The sequence below is a fragment of the Simochromis diagramma genome, unplaced genomic scaffold, assembly GCF_900408965.1.
Source record: "Simochromis diagramma unplaced genomic scaffold, fSimDia1.1 OVJJ01000320.1, whole genome shotgun sequence".
In the NCBI taxonomy this organism is placed as follows: Eukaryota; Metazoa; Chordata; class Actinopteri; order Cichliformes; family Cichlidae; genus Simochromis; species Simochromis diagramma.
In genome coordinates, this window is record NW_024386773.1 from 9,806,525 (window position 1) to 9,828,370 (window position 21,846).

At 41.1% G+C, this 21,846-nt stretch overlaps 3 protein-coding genes across 8 annotated transcripts; 2 read left to right on the top strand and 1 right to left on the bottom strand.

Moving 5' to 3' along the window:
• The first annotated feature begins 94 nt into the window (after positions 1 to 94).
• ppp4r1l (protein phosphatase 4, regulatory subunit 1-like) lies at positions 95 to 14,961 on the top strand. Of its 3 annotated transcripts, XM_040007319.1 has the most exons (20): positions 95 to 202; positions 3,065 to 3,109; positions 3,379 to 3,508; positions 4,862 to 4,968; positions 5,083 to 5,225; positions 5,339 to 5,485; positions 6,281 to 6,388; positions 6,860 to 6,925; positions 7,173 to 7,331; positions 7,805 to 7,929; positions 8,480 to 8,985; positions 9,070 to 9,380; positions 10,408 to 10,494; positions 10,631 to 10,816; positions 11,553 to 11,714; positions 11,931 to 12,031; positions 12,254 to 12,374; positions 12,800 to 12,934; positions 13,951 to 14,092; positions 14,515 to 14,961. In XM_040007319.1, exons 1-20 carry the CDS (start codon positions 196 to 198, stop codon positions 14,658 to 14,660), a joined length of 2,934 nt encoding a protein of 977 aa, XP_039863253.1. In that variant the 5' UTR covers positions 95 to 195; the 3' UTR covers positions 14,661 to 14,961. The 3 variants fall into 3 exon arrangements, with proteins under 3 accessions (XP_039863253.1, XP_039863245.1, XP_039863262.1); XM_040007311.1 differs by lacking the exon at positions 95 to 202 and having other exon boundaries at positions 1,173 to 3,109; XM_040007328.1 differs by lacking the exons at positions 95 to 202; positions 3,065 to 3,109; positions 3,379 to 3,508 and having other exon boundaries at positions 4,878 to 4,991.
• A 1,420-nt stretch (positions 14,962 to 16,381) lies between these two features.
• Positions 16,382 to 19,599, bottom strand: LOC120718703 (pre-miRNA 5'-monophosphate methyltransferase). 2 transcript variants are annotated; one of them, XM_040007351.1, is made up of 3 exons: positions 19,456 to 19,599; positions 18,990 to 19,098; positions 16,382 to 18,596 (listed from the first exon to the last, which is right to left on the bottom strand). In XM_040007351.1, the coding sequence occupies exons 1-3, from the start codon at positions 19,581 to 19,583 to the stop codon at positions 18,057 to 18,059; spliced, it is 777 nt and encodes a 258-aa protein (XP_039863285.1). In that variant the 5' UTR covers positions 19,584 to 19,599; the 3' UTR covers positions 16,382 to 18,056. The 2 variants fall into 2 exon arrangements, with proteins under 2 accessions (XP_039863285.1, XP_039863293.1); XM_040007359.1 differs by lacking the exon at positions 19,456 to 19,599 and having other exon boundaries at positions 18,990 to 19,261.
• Positions 19,600 to 20,063: 464 nt separating this feature from the next.
• LOC120718725 (cytochrome c oxidase assembly protein COX14 homolog) lies at positions 20,064 to 21,760 on the top strand. 3 transcript variants are annotated; one of them, XM_040007385.1, is made up of 3 exons: positions 20,096 to 20,189; positions 20,991 to 21,033; positions 21,296 to 21,760. In XM_040007385.1, the coding sequence occupies exon 3, from the start codon at positions 21,306 to 21,308 to the stop codon at positions 21,480 to 21,482; it is 177 nt and encodes a 58-aa protein (XP_039863319.1). In that variant the 5' UTR covers positions 20,096 to 20,189; positions 20,991 to 21,033; positions 21,296 to 21,305; the 3' UTR covers positions 21,483 to 21,760. The 3 variants fall into 3 exon arrangements, with proteins under 3 accessions (XP_039863329.1, XP_039863319.1, XP_039863338.1); XM_040007395.1 differs by lacking the exon at positions 20,991 to 21,033 and having other exon boundaries at positions 20,064 to 20,189; XM_040007404.1 differs by lacking the exon at positions 20,096 to 20,189 and having other exon boundaries at positions 20,972 to 21,033.
• The last annotated feature ends 86 nt before the right edge of the window (positions 21,761 to 21,846 follow it).

Genomic DNA, 21,846 nt, shown 5'->3' on the forward strand with positions numbered 1-21,846 from the left:
ATCTCACTTATGTCGAGTTTTTGCCCGAGATGAGTAACGTTTTTCGATATAGTTGTTTAATACGTAATTAACCAGTGAAAAGCAGCATCAGGAAGTACTTTCAGGAAGTAGTTTGCCTCAGTGTTTGAGTGACAGCTGTGCGGCGGTGACAGCCCACACGGGACGGCAGCCCGCAGAGCCGAGCCGACGCTCAAGATGGCAGGTAATGGCACTTTTTAACCCGAGTTTTCTTTAATATTTTGGCGCTGTGCTGGCAATTGTAAAGCGTTTTCGAGCAGTTGAGGTTTGTAGTAGTTAAATAACGGCTTCTGCTCCACTTCCTGTGTAGTACTGCCGGACGAAGTGGGAGAGAAGTCAAGCGAAAGGGCTGGACAAGCCATGTTAGCAAACTTAGCAGCATCTAGCAGGCTAAGCTAACGAAAGCTCCTTACGGGGTATCGAAATGGGTGACTTTGGGACTACACTCAATCATATATTTGCTCATTGCATGTAGATTACTTTTTTAGTCTCTTCAGACCTCGATGGGAGAATACTATGGCTCGTGTTTATTATCGATCTGTTATCATAGCAAACGCGAGCGAGTTGACCTAGCCAACGTTAGCCGAGTTGCTAAAGTCATGATCAGCCATAAGCTGACCAAATCCTGTTTTACATCACAACAAAGGCGCGATGTTGTTCTGTGCCAGCGTGGTTTTTTGGGGTGTTGTTATATATATTATGCCGTTGATTATTCTACTCATGAAACGCCTCGTTTAATGTGTGATTTCGAGGTAGGCACTGTATTATATTTAGAGCACATTCCCTTGCTTGCCCAGCTGTAAACACTGGCTTCTCCTCATGGGACTTATTTCTGGTCTCTTCCGTTGACTACAAACCCCCCATCTGCTATTGTCCTATATCGAGGGCTGGGTGGTATTGAAAATAAACAGTGAGAGAAGGTCTTCTTGTGCTAGATAACATGATTACTCACACATTTGTTTTTGAAAATGTGCTAATTTGTAAATAGGGGGGAAAAGAACTTTAAATGCATTTAGCGTAGGGCTGTAAATATAATTTTAAGCCATCTGGATTATTTTTATGGATTTGGTACTTACTACTATTAAACGAATAAATCCCAACCAAAATATAATTCGACTTTTTATCAAAAAATAAATAAATCTGATAATTACCTGTTCATAGTTCATATATATATATGTTAGATTCGAAGATAATTTATATATTCGTTCCTTAACATATATAAATAAACTGAATTGAATTGATCAGCTCAGGTCTTGCAGTTTGGAGAGGCATTGAGGCAAGACTCTAATGGTTTGGACATGCAGAGGAGGGGATGGTGAATATGCTAGATAAACGAAGTTAAAGATGGATCTGCAAGGCAGGGAGGGAAGAAGACCACAGACAAGCTACATGGATGTAGTGAAGGAGGACATGTATGGTTGATGTGAAAGGAGACTGGTTAGAGATGGTGTGAGATGAAGACAGATGGCGTGCTGTGGCGACCCATTATATAGATAGATAGATAGATAGATAGATAGATAGATAGATAGATAGATATCTCAAAAATACAGTTTTTACATTGCATTTTGCAAACTACTTGGCAGTTTATCATGACTACGTCTTTTGACTCTGCTGCATGTGATGCGGAAAGTGCTGAGCTGAGCCAACAGCGTAGCTGCTGTGCTGGAGAAACTGTTATGACAGCAATTCTGAATTATTGAGCCGTGTTTTTATATCGGCACGTATCAGACAATACAAGTGCAGACCAGTATGACGCATATGAGACGGGTGACATGCCAATCTGGCCATATTCAAGATGTTTGGCATTATTCAATATGAGTTGCTTGAAATCTCTGATATTGAGCCAGTGGAAAAAATAAAAACAAATAACTAAAATATCAGCTTGAATGGAGTGATAAGGTAAAGTTTAACCTGGAAATTGAATCTTCCATCAAGTAATTCTGCAATCATTAATCATGACCGTGTTATGTCTTTTTGCAAGGTGAAAGAAAAACAAAAAGTGTGTTAAGTGCTGTGGTTGGCTGCAATTGAATGCACAATGAGGGTTGGATTTATTGTATTAGGTACACCAAGCTAAAAAGAATGCAGTCCGATACAACCTTATACATTTTGTCATAATTAAGGATTTAATGTTCAGTTTAAGACAATCAAACTGTCTGTGCAGTTTGCAGGATGAAGGCCTTCATATTATGCTATATGCATTGTAATAGATGATTGTTAAATCCATTTTCATCAGCGAGGATTGTCAGAAAAATAAATGCATTAGCATTTAATAGAGTGCAGTTTAAATGGCACCAAACTGACAATTGAATGATCTCACATCATGATAATAACCTGCATTTTTCATCTGTGCTTTTATGGATGTGCACTTGACCATTGCAGCTTATTAACTAAAGAAAACTGTGCAATGAAGCAAAAAATGAAATTCTAAATTATTCTTGATCAAGAAAATTGGGGGTGGATATCAATCAGTTTGTTTCTTTAATTGATTCTGTTCAATTTAATTTGTTAGGAGCAAAAAATAGGCCTAGACAGGTTTTCACTGTTAAACCAGCTTTTTTTTATTATCACCTCTGTATCTGCTTGACCATGGTGTAGAATAAAGTTGTTGTTTTTTTTGTTTTTGTTTTTTGTTTTTAAAAAAAAGGCTTGCACAAGATTAAAATGTGTGAAAGCCCCACTTGCCAGTTTGTGGTCATTGTTTTTTGCCAACACTGATGAATGGATGCTATTCTGATGAATTGCACAGTTTGGTACCTGTTTTTAACTGGAGTCAGATCTCAGCTCCCTTTGCTAATCCCTGTGATAAGTATTGATTGGATTTGCTTCTCCTCCAGGCCATAGCAGTGACAATATCATTTGAATGCATCAAGTTTCGCTTTCACCAAGTGATGACATTAGGGAGACTACTGTGATTTATTGCTAGGAGACTTTGCCCCCACTTAGTAATTGACTTACTCTAAATGTGCCATTCAGACCAGGGTGTCAATAAGAGATGGTTCTTCCGCCATGGATCCCTACCTCACTAACTGCCTTGTTATTGCAGGTCTATCTTTATACTTTGAAGATGGCCATGATGATCTGGATGATTGTGAGTATGCCAATAACACTGCACTAAAAATAGCGTACTATTGTAGAATTATTTAATTCCATATAACAGGAGCTTTGTTCAGCAGGGTCCTAGATGAAAATACTTTAAAAAAGATCTATATATTTAAAGCTAGTTGACTCAGTACCTTTAGCCTGGCACTCTCACTACTGTTTTACCCGTTGGCCATCATTTAGGCCCTTAGTATTTGAAGTCGTTTGAAGAGTCATCCAGTATGTATATCTAAAATCATCTTTATTTTGTTCCCACAGTTGGATTTGATGACTATGGTACAGAGTGCGACGGTATCCGCATCACAGCCTTCCTGGATGCAGGACAAGATAACCTTACTCCTCTCGGGAGGCTAGAGAAATATGCTTTCAGCGAGAATGTCTTCAACAGGTAAGCAGAGGCCCGTGGTCAAGCTGGTCATGCATTAGTCTGCAAAAGCAAAGAAAATTTGAGGATAGGTTGACACACCATATTCTGCAATGTAAACACTGAGCAATAAATATTTTATGACTGAAAACTGACCTGCTGGCTTTGACCACAACTCAGATCTCACTTTACTACAATATTCTACAGCTACTAGAGCTGTCTTTGGTATTTGAAGCTCACTGAAATTATTTTAAACCAGTGGCTGCTATAAGGAACTTTGGAAGTAATTGTATGTATACTAAAATGCTTCAGTTTAGCTACTGTTTCCAAAATGTCTGTCCAAAGCTATCTTCACAGTAATGTATGTTTTCTCTTCTGAGCTGTCCTTCCATCCACAAGATGCCCATGTAAATTTTCTCACTTAAAGCTTGTGTGTGGTAGTTGTATCAAAATTACAAAAGTATCTTATTTCCCGTATTTGATATAAAGTAAAATTTATTTTGTTTTTTTTTTCCTAACTTAAAGAAGGATGAATTGACTTTGTTGGGTTTTGATGGCTAATGTGAACAGGTGTCTGGTCATCCAAACTTAGCAGCAAAACTGTAGACATGTCGGCATGATAAGAATGTGTGCCAATAGCATTACGACAAATTGTGAAGGTCTTATCATCAAGGAAACATGTGCAAATCAATGGAGGGGAGCGAGGAAACATCTGTTAAAAGTCACTTCTTGTATAAAAATCTTTGAGGAAATGTAGCCAGATATTGAGACAAACTTTTCATCAACTTTTCTCAGTTGGGAAATAGTTGCTTAAAAGACTTGTGGCAACATAAGGTTGCACTGAGATAGCCTTTTGTTTTCTGGCCTTCATTCATAAGTCTAAGCCTTTTGTTATGTTTTTTTTTTTTTTTTTTTTTTTTTTTTTTTTTTAAAACCCGTACTGTGAAGGAAGACCTAAAGACTTAACATAGAGCCCTGTGTGGAGGCTGGCTGTCTGGCTTTAGAGTGATTATTGTAATCCCTCTCTGTTATATGTTTAAAGGATATTTAGTTTAAGGTCTGTTTTTCTGTTATCAGTGTATAAAGGGGAGGTATTTAGCCTGACACAGGTTAGGTGGGTAAAAAAACAAAGTAGAATAATCAGAGGTGTCTCCAACCTCAAAAGCTGCTCGTGTCTCTACACGAACGCCTTACATTCCAGTCTTTATGCTTTTCATGCTCAGCTTTGCAGGGTTAAAGCTCTGCTGTCATTTCCTAATGCACGTGTGTGTAATGCACTTGACAGCTCTGTCAGTGCGGTGTGTCACGCTGTGTGCTTTTGAAACTTGTAGGTATTGGCAGGCAGTCCACTAACTTGAAGCTCCCATTGCTTTCTAGGCAAATCGTGGCTCGTGGCCTGCTTGATGTGCTTCGAGAGTTCAGTGACAATGAAAATGACTTTATTAGTGTCATGGAGACCGTTGCGAGAATGTCGGAAGATGGAGGTAGCTGTATTTTCGTTTTCACAGTATGTAGCTGTGGTTGCAGTTTATTCTATTATTATTATTTATTTTTTTAATGTGGTGCATTAATGAAATATTGCAATTTGTGTAACTAAGAGCCCACAGTCCGAGCTGAGCTGATGGAGCAGATTCCTAACATCGCCATGTTTTTGCATGAGAGTCGGCCCAACTTCCCTGCTGCTTTCTCGAGATACTTGGTACCAATTGTTGTCCGGTATCTCACTGATCCGAATAACCAGGTAAGTCTGTAGACCTAAAGAAAACAAAAATAAGGTAATTGCAGAAATTCATATGAATTGGTATTGTTCGTTTGCCTTGTTTTGTTTTTAACCTCTGACCCTCGTATTTTTAGGTGCGGAAGACGAGTCAGGCAGCACTGCTCGTCCTGCTGGAGCAGGGCCTCATCTCTAAAGCTGACATGGAGACCAAAGTTTGTCCAGTTCTACTCGACCTCACAGAACTGAGCAGTGACGATGACTACAAAATTGAGGCAGTGGCTGTAAGACAACACTGCATTTTAAAGCAAAATGTTTAAAGAAATGTTGTAGTGCTTCTCAAACTGCGGGGCGGGGATCACCAGGAGAAAAGCGGGGAGTTAAACTACGTAAACTTTTATGTAAAATAACCTCTGTTTAACTCAAATTCAAGTTGAACCCTGTTTTGTGTGGTTATGATCAAGAATAGTAAAATATAAAAATTGTGATATGTGGAGCACACCAGAGGAATGTTTTAGTATTGTAGCTGGAGATTGGGCTTGATGTAGTACGGCAGAATAAAAACACTAAACTGGATTTAGGCTACAGGTGTAGGTGTGACTTAGCAGTTAAACCTGTGAAGTTCTGCCCAGGTAGAAACCTTCAGTGGTGTCTTTTTATTATGTTCTGGGACAAGTTTCTAAATAGTTTAAAATGAGTAAATAAGGACAGCAATATCATTGTACAGCATAATTTAATCTAAAGGTACCAAAGTTAAGTGGATTTTCTTTTATTAGTGGCACTTTTAGCGCATAAGCGATTCACTAATTTACTTAAATCAGTATTTTTTTTTTTATTTATTTATTTTTTTTTAAACCAGATTCATCCTCCTGAAACCTTTTATCATATAAACACAAACCCCTTCCTTTACTATTTACTCTTAATACCCCAATTTTTATTTATTTTTGTTCCTTTTCAACCTCAGTGCACATCTTGTTTCTCTGAGGTTTTCTGTTAATTTCGTGGTTCAAGGTTAATAAAATGAACCATTGCTGAGCTTGTGATGGCACTAAACTCTGTTCTTGTTCTTCTCTGTACAGATCATGTGTAAAGTTGTCACCATGTTGAGCAAAGACACAGTGGAGCACTTGTTGCTGCCACGTTTCTGTGAACTGTGCAGTGATGCCAGACTCTTCCAAGTGCGCAAGGTAACGAGCTCAACCCGAAGGTATCTTTAAAACTCCGAGATGACTTAAAGCAGATGTTTAGACTGAAGTCACAACTTTGACAGTAAAAATTTAATTGTGGTTCTGCTGTTCCATTAGTGTAAATCCAATCACTCATTGAGCTAACTTTAATTCGTTTATGTGCGGTAACTTAGCTTACACTGCGCTGTTGTGTTTTCAGTGTGGAATTTTAATTGGCTGGCGTAACTGGTGCCAGTTGGGGAACATGATTTAGGAGCCGTAAAGGTAGTTTAACTTGGCAGATGGCTTGTTATAGAAACTTGTATAAAAAGCATTTTATAAAGCAATCTGCCTCAAGGCTGCACTCTGAATGAATCATACAAATCAGTACAGGTTCCTGTTTGTGATATTGGGACTCAACTCTTTTTAAGATGCTGTTTCTTGGTACCTTCTTATTCATTCAGGAACATTGGTATCATTTTTGTATTACAGGTGTGTGCAGCCAATTTTGGAGAATTTTGTTCAATTGTAGGCCAGGAGGCCACAGAAAAACTGCTGGTAAGATGCCCAATACTGTTTTTCTCACAGATTCAGTGTGTAATTTTATGCTATTATGCAAGATGAAAGTTTAGTACTGTGTCCTTGAAGCTTTTCTTTAGATGTGCCTTATGAATTCGCATAAAGTGCCTTATGTTGTGTTAAACTGTTGTGTAATCAGAATGGTGTTATGTAACGTTTGCACGTCAGTAGTTTCTTCATGGTTTAGGGTTTCAGGCTGTACTGATGTGACTTTATTTTGACATAGATGCCCAAGTTCTTCGACCTGTGCTCAGACAGCCTTTGGGGCATCAGGAAAGCCTGTGCCGAGTGCTTCATGATGGTCTCAAATTCCACCTCTCCAGAGGTGCGGCGCTCCAAATTGTCCCCCCTGTTCATCAGCCTCATCAGTGACCAGTCCCGCTGGGTAAGATAGACAAACACGCGAGGACAGAGAGGAAAATAACTTGGAAATGGAAGAAAGGGGGGGGAAAGGGATTTTGTTAAAATTACAATAACAATCAAGTGTAACGTCCTGAGTGGTGTGATGAAATTAGGGCAGTTGTTGCTTGGAGCTATCTTACATCAATCTTCCCTGTGTTTTGATGCGGTATGCTTGCAACTTGTCAGACTTTCAAACTGGGACTTGAAATCAGAGTGTTGTCCTTTTGATGTGTCTAAAATTAAGAGCAGAATACACATTTTCTTCTGTGTAGCAGCACAGGATCATCATCTAACCAGATCCACAAGCTTTAGGTGTGTGTGCGTCTTTTTGTGTCTGAGCTTGCAGTTTGTGTACTATCTTTTGAGGGTATTTCTTACCTCATTGTTTCTAAGACTGATAAAATTTGAATGATTGGCACAGTGAGCAAGACAAATTTCTATATACTCCACTTTCAGGTACGACAGGCGGCTTTCCAGTCTCTGGGACGCTTCATCTCCACCTTTGCTAACCCATCCACCACAGGCCTTCACTTCAGAGAGGATGGTGCACTACTAGAGGTCCCCAGATGTACATCTGACAGGTAAGATCACCTGTTTATCACTGCTATAGCAAGAAGCATTAAGAGACTCAGAAATGTCCTTCTTCTGTCATGTCCACATAGTTTAAGATGAAATGCGTATGTCTCGAGTCGTGTCTTCTTAGGTCTGGATGTTTAGCCCATTAAGTAAGCTGTGAAATGTAGTTCAGGCTGTGATTATATCAACATGCAGGAGGTTTGAGTTTGGTCTTGGCACAGACGCTTCTGACTGTTGCATCATCAGTTAAGTGAATCATGGTTTGAATTCACTGGGTGTGACCTGAATGGTTCAGTTTTCTTTTCATTTTTTATCAGTTTTTATGTGGAGGGGAAAAAAAATGTAAAATAAATGGAACAGATTTTATTTTTAATTTTTTTTTTTTTCTTCATGAATCCTCAGTCTTCCATTAAGCTTTTAAGTGTGCTTCTGTTTACAACTTAAAAAAAAAATCTGTCAGAGGTAAAAGACAATTGGAAACATTTAACTGCTGGCTTTGAATGGATGCATCTACTCAAAGTTATCTACAATTTATTTTTCTCTTCCTCATTTCAGCGGCTGTTCCCTAAACTCCCTGAACTGCTCTGACATTAGCAGCTGCCACACAGAAAGAACCATCACCCACACGCCTCCAAACCAGGACGGGCGCGCCACGCCGTCACCAGAACATGTGTCAACAGCTGACAGCGAGGAATTGCACAACTTTGATAACAGCCACACCTTAGTCCCTGAAGAGATGCATGGCGGTTTCACCCACACAAACAGCAGTGATAGCCCGACAGCTACAAACAACGCTAAGAACACGAAAGAGGCGGAACAGACAGACGAGAACTTTAATTCTTTTCACTATTGGAGGTCTCCTTTACCTGACATCAGCGGGGAACTGGAGATGCTAAGTTGTCAAAAAATGGAAGAGGTGAAGGAGGAAAAGAGAGAAGAAGAGGAACCTTCAGAGAATTGTAATGATTCCAAGTCTAACCATGGCAAACAAGCTACCAGCGACCAGATCCAGAAAGTTTTGGACTGTTTGCAGCCACACATGGATGACCCCGATGTACAAGGTAAGGATACGCAGGTAGAATATCTTTTGTCTTTTTGTACTGAACTGGCATGTAGATTCAGCTTTGCATGTAATTCGCCTCCAGCTCAAGTTCAAGTGTTGTCGGCAGCTCTAAAGGCAGCCCAGCTCGACAGTCCGACAGACGACAGCCCGACTGAACCCCAGCCAGAGCTTCAGCCAGAGCTTCAGACTGAAAACGGTGCAGACAGCCCTTCTGCAGAGAGTGAAAGTTTGGAGGTTCAGTCAGAGATAGAGGTGCAATCCACAGACGAAGAGCAAATGTCAAAAACTCCCACATCCTCAGAGTCGTGCCCCATCCAGGAGCAAGGAGACGAGGAAACGCAGACGGAGCCACTGGAAAACCAGGAGCAGTCTCCTCCCAACTCCCCCGTTCTGGTACGAGCCAGTGACTGTCAACTAATGTGACTGGATTTTTCTTGATGCAAGTAGTTGACAGTATTTTCACACTGCTGTAATGCATACTGTATTATTGCAGCTAAACTAAAACTAGGTGTGAGCTAGAACGTCTGTTCTGTCTTGTGGCATCACTGATGATCAGAACATGCATTTCTGTGTGTTTTCATTTGTGAAGTTAATGTTTGTTCTGCAGGATTTGATAAAGAAATGAAATGCCAAATCAAGTCAGCATTTTTTCCCATTACTTTACATTTTAGCTTATAATTCCATAAAAATTATAGAAAGAAACCCAACACTCAGTGATTCATTCCCTTGTGAGCAAGCTTTTGGTTGCTGGAGGCTTTTTTCCTCCTCGCTGTCTGGTGGCAGCGAGGAGGAAAAAAGCCTCCAGCAGAGCCAGGCTCAGGAAGGGTGGTTGTCTGCCACGACTAGCCGGGGGGTGGATGGGAGGAGAGAGAAGGGGGAGGGGGGATAGGATGTAAAGATGTGAAGCTTTTAGGAAAGGACACAAACTGAACAGCCAGCTTCTTGTGCTGCTTAACCCCAGCTTGGAGTCGCATTTTTATTAAGGAGCTGCAAGTCAGGTTAAGGTTGCTGTAGCTCAAAGCAAAAAGGCACTGCATAATTTTATATTGCTGTGCCAGTGTTGTTGCTATTATAATCAGTGTTGCTCTAGGAGGTCTGCTGGATCTGACCGCTCATGTTATTTGCATTGTCATAGGTTTGCAGCTCAGGGGAAGAGATTGCACTGGGCAATTATAAAGCCTTTAATACATTAACATTGTGAAAGGTTCAGTTTAAACTAGAAACTGTTTTTTACTTTACGTAATCAAGTGTCTCAAGTCCAGCATGGGTGCGTCTGATATCAAAGGCTCCAGAGCTACATTGTAACTGTTTTTACAAACAGCTGTAACTGATTTCGACCTGGTATGAATTGTTTTTCTCCAGTACTTGGTGCACGTCTGCGATCATTAACAGTATCTGTGTGAATTTGTCATTTCCTCAGGAGTCTGAACTAATTGAGAGTATGGAAGAGGAGGGAAAGGATGACTCCCCTCACAGTCCATTATCTGAGGATAAGCCTAAGGTCCAGGTGAGTCAGCAGTGATATTTTCCAACCTATAAATATTGATCGCCATCTAAGAGTTGGTATTGATTAGCACTGACATGGATTAGTCGCTATGCTTGCCTGCTGCTCTGAGTGCAAACGCATTAATCTTCGTTTCCAGAACGTGATCCCGCAGCAGCTGCTGGATCAGTACCTCTCTATGACGGACCCGGCCCGCGCCCAGACGGTGGACACGGAGATCGCCAAACACTGTGCCTTCAGCCTGCCGGGGGTCGCGCTTACTCTGGGTCGCCAGAACTGGCACTGCCTCAAAGATACATATGAAACGCTCGCTACTGATGTGCAGGTAGTAATGCAAACATGAAAGGAAGCACAGGGGTATTTTGGGATTAGATTTGCTGTTTGACTCTAATAGGACAAACAACACCGCATGAGAAATCTAAGCTGCCACACTAAACTGTCACTAACTGACAAAGAATATGTTGTTTGGATTTTGGAGCTCTGGGATTTCTGCCAGACGTTGAGAGCTACTGTGCCGTGTCAGTGGTCAGCTAACTGGAAGCAGACTCCTTGCAGTGTTGAATTTTTATGTGCTTCTTATAAGGAAGAGAAGGCAAGAACACAAACAATGACTAAACTTTATTTTGATGGATGACTCTTAAGCATTTCAAGACTACTAAAGTAAATTCTGGATGTGTCACGCGTGGTTTTGTTTTTTTTTTTTTCTTTCTCGACCACAGTGTTGGTCTGGTGGCTTAAGATTTCAACATGTTCCTCTCATGAGTGTCAGTTTCTGAATGACATTGAAATGAGACCTTAACGCAACAGTGTTGGTGTACTTCAAAGAGCAGTGATTGTGACAGCACTCACACTGTTACCCTTTATTTCCTCACAGCACTGAATGTCTCTATAAGCATTAATGTAAGGTTGATGCTTTTCAGTGGTTTAAGTTTTTCTTAGTAATTTGATCGTGTTTTTTGATGTGGAAAAAGAAGCTAAAAGGATGTTTTATAAGCCGCTTCCTTGTTCATGGATGGTGTTATAATCCTTTTACGGCCCTTTCTCTCCTCCCTCGCTCTCAGTGGAAGGTGCGGCGTACACTGGCTTTTTCCATACACGAGTTGGCGGTTATCCTGGGGGACCAGCTGACAGCAGCTGATCTGGTACCCATCTTCAACGGTTTCCTCAAAGACTTGGATGAGGTCCGCATTGGCGTGCTCAAACACCTTTATGACTTCCTGAAGGTAAGATTACAGGTTCACTTACTTCTGGATCAAGTAAGATATAACTTTGGTTCGGCTGTGTTGACATTCACGCTTCTGAAATGCTTTGTTTTTACAGCTCTTTGATTTTTAGCACACTCGGTGGCAGAATTTTGTTGTTTCCAGTAAAAACTGAGCCATATTGATAGGCTAGCTCTCTAATTGATCTGCTCTGTGTTCATCTTGTTGTTGTTGTAGCTGCTGCACGCAGACAAGAGGAGAGAATATCTGTACCAGCTGCAGGAGTTCATGGTGACGGACAACAGTCGCAACTGGAGATTTAGATACGAGCTGGCAGAGTATGTCGTCTTTTCTTCCTACTGTCAGGATGAAAAGCTGGAAACACATTTAACTTTAAGCTAACACTCGTTCAGATAGGCTCACATTGTTTTACTGTTTAATTCTGCTCTTGCTGTTTGATTTAACTTCATTGCTCTTAAATTGTGATTCACTTTTTGGTTGATTGTACTAGCATGTACTGTGTATTTGAGTGAAGCACTCTGCTCCTTTCCCCTCTGCAGACAGCTGATCCTGATCATAGAGCTGTACAGCCACTATGACGTGTATGATTACCTCAGAGAGATAGCGCTCACACTCTGCTCTGATAAAGTCTCCGAGGTCAGGTGGATCTCTTACAAACTGGTAAGCTTACTTTTTTTTGTTTGTTTGTTTGTATTTAAAAACCTTCCACCCTGGATGATTTTAATGATGATTGGTGGGGGGCAGCTTTGGCAGCTTGTAACACATAGCGAGGTCAGCAGAAACTCTGGAAACTTTAGAGGAAATGAATCATTCAAATGGAAGTGTTCATGCGTGGCCTGTGACCGATGAAGTAACGTCCTGATGGCTGTGTTTGATCATCTTGGCTCATCTCCAAGGACACAGTACAGTCGACAGATTAACTGAGGGGAAACCTGTACCGCCAAGTTCTTGTTTGTGTAACAGAGACAAATTCATAATCATGCTAAATATAGATTGGCGTTTCCTTTTAGATGAACTGCAGAGGAAAAAAAAATGTATGTATTTTTTTTTCTCAGCGACTCACTCGTCAACTCTTGTGTTCTCAGGTGGTGGAGATCCTGCAGAAGCTTTATGCTTGCGGGGCTGATGACCTTGGCCTGAACTTCATCAACGAGCTCACTGTTAGATTCTGCCACTGTCCCAAGTGGGTGGGGAGGCAGGCCTTTGCCTTTATCTGCCAGGTGGGTAATGCTCATCTCAAGTGTCACAGCTCTCTCGGCTTTAAATGTCTGTAACTGCATCAGTGACTGTCCATGCTGCTGCTGCTGGGAAATGGAATAAAATAAATAAAGTGACAAACCAGATGCCATTTGGAGCTTTGAGGTAAAACAGCCTTCAAGCTGCATATACACGGAAGTGTTGAAGCTGACAGCCAGTCACTTAAGGATATTCCAGGCTCTGGTTGCCTAGATAACCTTCTACTAGATTTAGTCCTGGTCAGATGGCAATCAATGATATCCTGTGTGCTCACTGGTGACCTCTTCAGTCACTCACCTGGAAATTGTTTATCTCTGGTCCCACCCATTTCCTGTCGCCTGTGGTTACGTGACCCATAGTCACTGGACGTCATGGAATGTCATTCACTTGTCGGCTTGTCACTTCCTGTTAGGACAAAGCTGAAGTGCCATTTATAAAAGTTTTTTGGGGGAGGGGCGTCCCCAAGGAGGTTTGTGAAAAATCACAAACTATGTAATAGAATTATTCCCTTAAAACTACTTTTGTTAATTGGAGTTAAAATTACTGAAGCAGAGCATGCATTTAGTTTATCAGATGAACAGGAAATAACAGGAAAATTGCAGACCAATCACAGTTTACCCCCCCCTCCTCAATCCCCAAAAGGCTTGTTCTGACCAAGTGGGGGGAAAAAACAGTTATTGTTCCTGGATAATGTATAATTTACTTTCAATAAAAACCTTTGTCCATTTGAATGCAGTGAAAATTTGTCTTAAACGTGTCTCTTAATGTGAGCTTTCTCCTGGTGTGTGATTGTTTTAAATGGACAGACGATACATGCAATAGCAGTGGTTGTTTCATGTCATGTTCACGTCGCATAAGAGATGTGCAGTGACATGAGCCTGTTTGTCAGCTTTTCTGTGTGGTCAGATGCTTTCGTTATGTTGCTGCATCACCCTCACTGAGTGCATTTTGACTCACTACTTCCTGCATTTGGTTTGCTCTTGCCAAATATTTCCCATAGGCCGTAGTGGAGGAGGATTGCATGCCCATGGAGCAGTTCAGTCAGCATCTACTGCCCAGCCTGCTCAGCCTCTCATCAGACCCCGTGGCAAACGTCCGCGTCCTGGTAGCCAAGGCTCTACGACAGAGCGTGATGGAGAAAGGTAATCCATTAAAAAAAACTGACCATCTAAAGGTTTTCATACTTCATCAAGAAAAAGTACAGGGCATAATTGTAAAGCTGTCAGCATTCGGTTTTACAAAGTTAACCAACAGCATGGCGTGAGATGTTGGTACACTTGTAGATTTTTTGAGCTTTGGGCAGAATCAGGGGTGTCATTCCCCCCCCCCCCCTCTGTTATCATCATAAGCTTTTGGTCATAACATACTTCTCCCTTTGAGTGTATTAAATATGTTTTTATGTTGGTAACTATATTGAGCTCTGAGATTTAGGTGAGTCGGTGTTGTGACACTGAAGCTGCAGTTGCTTTGTTTCTTAAAGTCAAAGTTACTCTCCCTTCAGCACAAGCTCTGGTCATTTGCTCATAACTTTTGATTCTTCCCACTAACTGAGTTTTGTGTCCAGCGTACTTCAAGGATCCGGGCTGTGCTTGCGCTGACGAGCTGGAAGAGACCGTGATGGCTCTGCAGTCCGACAAGGACCGGGACGTCCGCTTCTTTGCCAGTCTGGACCCAAACAAAGGCTTGATAGACACAGCCCCCCTGATCTAGCCTCGGCTCTCCCCCTCCAAGCCCTGTTACAGCCCACCTGCCTGTCTTACCTACCTGTTTGTTTGACTGACACCCAGTCAGTTGTAAACTGCAACACCAGCACCTGACCAGATTCCCCAGCCGCTCGCCTGCTGGGCAGATTCACACCGACGACCACTTGAGAAACGATGGCAGATGTTCAGGTTGCTACGTTAAAAGTATGAGCATGCTCAGACACCACAGCTCTGTCTCTGGTTGGGCAATACAAAGCGCACATTATCTTCACAGCAACAACAATGAGGAGAAGAATAAAGAAAAAAAAGAGCAAACTTGTGAATTTTCATAAGATGAGCAGGACTCGGACGTCAGCTGGACTGCTTTGCGTCAAGCTGCCGTATTTTACACCTGAACTTTCCCTCTGCCTCCTCCACACTAACATCGACTCAGTCCCCAAACACAGACTTGTAAAACTACGACAGGCTCTCTGTCTCCAAAGCTAATTCTAAGCTTGACTATGAAATTGAGGTTTTGTTCTTGTGTCTTTTTTTTTTTTTTTTTTTTTTTTCTTGTGAATTTCTTAACGAACAAGCGGGCGAGGCCTGCCTGACTCTGATGTGTGCACTAACTCAGGGGGACTCATCTGAATCTCAACAGCATTATTAGCTTACACATTAAGCAGAAGCTCCTGGATCCCTCATGGAAAGAAAACAAAAAAAATCTCCAGCAGTCTGAGCAGCAGACCAGCCAAACCAAGTAGCTCTGCTGGTGTCTCGCGCCTCAGTTCATCTTAAATGCCTGTTGTCTCAGACATCCTTTTGTCTTCTAAGATGTCCTCTGGGTTATTGTCTGTTCACTTCTAGCTTCTCATGTTTCTCCCCCTCTCTTTCACCTGGTCTTCATGGGCCACTAAAACCACTACTGCTGCACAGAAGTAAATGCGATTCTGCCACTCAGCGTAACTCAATTAAATTCATATCTTTTATAAAATAACAATGACCTAATGAACTTTTGATTGCTTCCCTGCTCCGTGTCTGTTAACCAAAAATGTGACACAAACTGTCTCCCAAAGAGCAGGAGGCTGATGAAATACCTCTGCTTGGACATGACTGGCCAGTGTGAGGAGCATCTGTGGTTCAAACAGGCTCTGAATGTCCTCAGTTGGTGATTTATTTTTATTTTTTTCCCTGTGGTGTTAACTCAGACATTAATAACAAGGGCTCATGAAATGACACAGGGTGATGCAAAACTCAGAGAGAAGAGGAAGAAAGCAAGCACATTGATGGATGATTTTTTTTATTTATTTATTTTTTTGGCATGTTTTTTTTTCCCCCCTCAAACTTTGTGTTTGTGTGCATGTGTGTGTGTGTGATTGTGTGCGCGCGTGTTTTAAAGGTCCATTTCACTTAAGGTCGACCTCCTGATATTGAGTTGTGACCATGGTGGTGTTCAGTGGATCCGACTGACCGGTTGTAAATTAGGAAATAGGAACGGCAGTGTTAGTAGGCTAAAAAGATGCCTGATCATTGTTTCCCTGTCTCGGTGGAATTATTTCAAGTATGAGATTTTTCACAATTTTGGACAGCTTTGAACCTGTGGAAAAAACATTATGGAACCAAGGCCAGTGTAGTCGGGTTTTCACCCGGTTTGAGATGTGTTATAAATATTGGGAGCAGTCACCAAGTCACTTTGTGTAGTCTCTCGAGCTTGTCTGTTCTTCCTCTCTTGTATATGGTAACCCCCCCCCCCCCCCCCCTTTTTTTTTTTTTTTTTTTTTTCTTTCTGTTTTTAGCTTAGAAATAAGTTGAAAACTTAAATCGATTGTGGTGTGTGAGCTTTGCATCTCAAGTCCTTCTTCCTTTGAAAGGAGAGCTCACTGCAGTAATGGCGGTGTCCACTCATCTGTCTGTCTGCAATTTGTGTCCCATCTCATTTTTTTTTTTTTTTTTTTTTTTTTTTTTTTTAAATGTAGTAGAACAGTTAATATATACATTTTATGAGAATTATTTTTCTTTTTCAATTATGCACCACTGTTCAAAGATTTTATATCCTAACTTTACAAAATTTACAACCTTTGTAATATTCAATGGTTTCTTTTAAAAAGACATTTTATGTAATGTTATTTTTAGTATTCTGTAATTAAAATGATGAAAATTACAATGCTGTGTTGGTTGCTTTGTTTTGCCGTTATTGTCTGCTGTGGTTCAGTCATACAAGGTTAATCTGTTGTCCAACATTTAAATGTTAGTTAATGGCTAAAACATTTCCTGGAAACGAACAACAAAGGTTTGAACCACGTAAACAACTGAGCAATCTGATATTAGATGTTTAGATCTCAGCCTATACTGATTTATATGGAGTAAAAGGAAAATCTGACAACTAGTATCAGCTGATGTTCTTATACACTCAGTGGCTACTTTTTTTTTTTTTTTTAGATCCACAGGTTCTTCACGCAAATATCAATTTGGTCAGTCACATTGTAACTGTGTCATGTAGACATGAAGATGATCTGTTGAAGTTCAAATTGAGCATCAGAATGGAGAAGAAAGGTGATTTACGTGACTGAGTGAGGCTTAGTTGTTAGTGCCAGACAGGATGGTCTTTCATAGTATTTCAGAAACTGCTCATGTACTGGGATTTTTCTCTCAGTTATCTCTAAGGTTTACAGAGACTGGTCATAAAATATCCAGTAAACTGTTCTCTAGGCTAATGCTAGAGGAGAATGGATAATATGCTTCCAGCTAATAGGCAACGGTAACTTAAATAACCAAGGTCTGCAGAAGAGCAACTCTGAACGCACAATGTGTCGAACCTTGACTACTTCAGCACAAGACTACATTGGCTGCCACCTCTGTCAGCTAAGAACAGAAAATTACAATTTATACAGACTAACAAAACATTAGAAAAACATTGCCTGGTCTGAGTCTTGATTTCTGCTGCAACATTTAGAAGAAAGGGTCAGAATTTGGAAGAAATCATAGATCCATCGTTAAGGGTGGTGGTGAAATCGTGCGGGAGGATATGACTCCAGCACAATGACCCATCTGGCATGAAGAAATAAGACTGGGCTGAATATTAAATGTGTACAAAAAAGCGCATTTGATAGTACAGGCTTGATTTCAGGATGCTGTAGCTAGAAGTGTTTTGGACTGATGATGTCATTAAAGCTGTAATGTGTAAATTGCCACAAATTTCTACCACTTATTATCCCCCCACCCCAACACACACACACACACAGGTACATATACACTTGCTTGCACTCTTAAGAGCACAAAGTCTATTTATTATCACTTCTTTAAAATCTTTAGATTTGAAGCAGCAATTTTCTTTAAAAGAAACAAACTAATTGCTGATTAATATCAATCTGTCTTTATGGTTTCTGCTGTCCTTCCTGCTGATGGGAACTCCTGACAGAGCCCCTCACGTCTTTCTGAAAAGCAGCAGCTTACGGTCCCATGCAGTGCTGCCAAAGCTCTGGATTAGCTCCATGCCACAGTGTCTTTCTAGGTGTTCCCTGGCATGATCTGCCACATCCCCTCGGATCTTCAGGGTCTTAAAGTGGTCAAAGTCCGAGCGTCCCAGCTTCCTCAGCCGCCGGGCTGCAGAGCGATAACACTTCCAGGGCTGGGCCTCCAGCAGAAGGTGCTGGCTCATGGAGGACAGGCGAGAGAGCAGCTGCAGCAGGCCCAAGTCTCCGTGGTTTAAATGGACCCACATGGTCACAGCTAGACACAGACACAAGTGGAAGTGAGAGCAGCCGTGCAGGCTGAGGTAGTCCTGCAGCTGGTTGGTGTCTTTGGTGATGTCGAGAGGGATGAAGGTGATTCTGCTTGGCAGAGGGTTTATCTCCTCCGCTCGCTGAACTAGAGTTTCATCCAAGTCGAAGCCCAGGAGGTGAACTTTCCTCCTATCAGGCTGTTCCTCAGGCACCAGATGTTTGTAGAAAGCTATGCTCAGTTCCTGCCGTTCAGTAGGTGAAAGGAAAAAAAGAGGACAGCTGTTATAGAGCTGACAATTTAAAGTGATCCTTAAAGATCAGCCTCTAAATCTGTTTTAAAGTGTCTCTGAGGAAGGTTTTTAAAGATATAACGTAACCAGAACTTACGTAATGGGTGTGATCCCTTATATCCAAACCTCTGATAAGTCATTCAACTTAAACAAATGTGGTATGAGGACAGAAATTTACATTAAATTATTAGTCTGGATTATAAAAATGAGTCTAAACGCAAATATGAGCATTTATGCATAATCGAGAACATATCAAAAAGTCCTGCCTATTTAAAGGGGGCCACTTAGGGATATGGCCTAAATCATTAGTATGTATGCATGAAAAAACAACAGAGGTGGACTTACCCCTGAGTTACAGCCCACGTCCACGATCAGCGTGGTCTCATCACTGTATCCTAAATCCCTGAGCAGAGCCGGTGGAATCAGACTCAGGCGGTTCTCCGGAGGGTTGAAGCTGTAATAATTTATGAAGTTACCGTAAGGAGCGGCGCCAGGATCGTTTATTTCATCGTCAGCATCAGCCTTGCTGTTCTTCGAACAGGTTGCCATTGTAATATGTGCGTCCCCTAAATGACTCCGGGTAGAAAACAGTGCTGACCGAACTGTTAACTTTATTTGGTTAATTATTTAAAGTTAAATAATATCAAACTAAACTCCTTGTAAGTAAGATCATTTATTTTAAAAAAGTACCAAAATGGCTATATATAGCTAGCATATGACCGATAATGACGCTGTTTTGTTTTTAAGTGAATAGTGTTGAACAGTTTCCAGAGTTGAAGTCTAGCACAGTCGCTTAATGGAACTTACTTACTCAAGGGCTCTGGGTTCTAGGAGGCAGGGGCGAGCCAAGGTGGCAACAAGCTGACGTTCAGCCTGACGCCATGGTAACGGTAGCCTCTGATACTGTCTCTGCGTGTACAACAGGGATGTCAAACTCATTTTACACAGTGGGACACATATACAGCTCAGTCGGATCTATAGCGGACTGGACAAAAAACAGGATGTGTTTTTTCTTTGGTTTTGTATGAATGGCCACGGGGAAGCTCTACGCTTCCGTATAAAATAGTTGATCACATTTTACTTACTTAAAAAAAATAAAAATAAACATGCAGTTTAATTTTGTAGACCACTAAAATTCAACTTATATGATCCTTCTCTAACGTAACAATATTTCACAATTAAAATGCTGTTATTATTATTTATTTATTTTTACCAGGCCATTTTTATTTGTTTCACAGTTTAGCAACTAGCCCTGCCTTTTGTCCCACAATGCACCTTCACTGTAAAATGTTCTTCTGAAATAAACGGTAGCGTCTTGATTAAGTACTACAGGGGAAATGTCTAAAAACTCAGAGATTTACTCTGTGTGCTGCCGCAAACACTCCCCGTAAGTAGGTGGCGCGCTGCTGTTTTGCCAAATGAAGAGAAATGTCTCATTTGAGTGCCCGTACCCGCACCTTACGAAAGCGAGTCCGTTAAAGTAGCATAGCAGCTGTGCTGACATTGAGAGTGATAACGCAGGATAGCACAGTCTTATAATTCCAGGTAAGAAAAGACAAAAGTGTTGTCCACGAGAGCTTTTTCCGAGTCGTGTATCGGTTGTTAATGCGCACGCACAGAGCTGGACAACAGCTGTTTATCAGCTCATTGACAGGGAGGAGATAACTTGTCCTGTCTGAGGAGAATGAAAACAGCTCCCAGGTGTCCAGCCAAAAAGTGATTTCCGGTGTTCCACGTTAAATGTTTTTTACGTTAACTGGTTAGATTTGTTTATATATTCCACTGTACCACATTCTGCATGTTACACGGCTACCAATCCAATCAATGTGTGTCATTAAATCTGTTTATTTTAAATGCTAACACCCCAAATTCTTATTAAATAATCGAGTTCACTTGTAACGTGCTCTGTAGCTATCTCCTCTTTTTAAATCCAGTTTGTCGTTTTTTGTTTTTAACCCAGATTAGTGACTCTGATTGTGAACAAAAGCTCCAGCAGCTCAGCGCGGAGGAAACAAGCTACATTTGCTTATTTTGTGCAGAATATTGTGATGAAATTACCTTTTACTGGGAAGGCAGCAGGTCATGTTAAACTGTGACTATCACCAGTTAACGTGGGCGTGTTTCCTAAATCAGCAGCATGTGTTTAACTGCGGATCTAACATCTGGAACTCGGAGATGGAATATGTAAACAAATCTTAACCATTTAGCCTGTATTTAAACTGTTGGAAGTTACTTGTTATAATCTATCAAACACATCTCTCTTTTTGAGGCAGAAAGAACAATGGTAAAGCTGAGCTTGTTTGTGTGATAAGCAGGAGCAAATGTTTTTGATAAAATCTCTGTCATCTTGTCCAGTCCAACGGTGGGAAGGATCAAGTACTTCTCAATAGTTGAGTATTTCCATTTTAGTCTACTACTTGTCAGGAACATGCGGGTTCAGTACTTATTATATTTAATGCACACGTATAGTAAAAGGTGTGGATGATGGTGATAATGTTGGGAGTATTTATCAAATTAACAGATAACAAATATTCTCTCTTTAATAACTGACTTCAAGTTCTTGATTTAAGAACCAGTGATGTTTGCAGTGTTGTTACTGGTTACTTTCCAGCTTATGAACCCATTTTAATCTCGTTCCTGATTTCCTTCAGGATCCCCAGCATGGTAACAGGAAAGCGGCTCGCAGACATCGGCTATCGGGCATTTTCTGCCTCGATGATGCTGCTGACGGTGTACGGGGGCTACCTGTGTGCAATGCGAGGGTACCGCTACATGGAGAGGCAGAAGCAGCTGAAGCTGGCAGCAGAGAACCAGGATCCTGAAGTCATCAAAGACTGACAAAAGCTCTGCTTTTTGCACACATGTGGACATTTCTCATTCCTCCTCGTCTTTGTCCAGCAGCGAATCGTGATGTTTATTCTTCAGAGGACACTTGTGTGATTCCAGCAAGGGCACGGCCCCCTTATAAAGACGAGGATTTGTTTATAAAGCTCCCAGAAAATTAACCACGAGCATATTTCCATCACTGGCTTCTGTCAAATTCATTCTGAGCTGCACTATTTCAGGAATAAGATGTAATTGTTTGTATTATATGACATTAAATGCATTCAGCTACACAGTGTTGTGTAATATATTGAAATAGGACTCAAATAAGATGAGACAAGCAGAAAAACTTAACAGAATATATTTGGAAAGACACATT

Bases quoted from the DNA above. Each gene is read 5' to 3' on its own strand.
- ppp4r1l (XM_040007311.1), top strand. From the start codon at position 3,028: ATGGATCCCTACCTCACTAACTGCCTTGTTATTGCAGGTCTATCTTTA. The intron at 3,509-4,861 runs GTAAGCAGAGGC...ATTGCTTTCTAG, and splicing joins AGCGAGAATGTCTTCAACAG to GCAAATCGTGGCTCGTGGCC. The intron at 10,495-10,630 runs GTGAGTCAGCAG...CTTCGTTTCCAG, and splicing joins AGGATAAGCCTAAGGTCCAG to AACGTGATCCCGCAGCAGCT.
- LOC120718703 (XM_040007351.1), bottom strand. From the start codon at position 19,583: ATGAGTTTGACATCCCTGTTGTACACGCAGAGACAGTATCAGAGGCTA. The intron at 19,099-19,455 runs GTAAGTAAGTTC...AAATTATTACAG, and splicing joins CTAGAACCCAGAGCCCTTGA to CTTCAACCCTCCGGAGAACC. The intron at 18,597-18,989 runs GTAAGTCCACCT...ACTGAACGGCAG, and splicing joins ACGTGGGCTGTAACTCAGGG to GAACTGAGCATAGCTTTCTA.
- LOC120718725 (XM_040007395.1), top strand. From the start codon at position 21,306: ATGGTAACAGGAAAGCGGCTCGCAGACATCGGCTATCGGGCATTTTCT.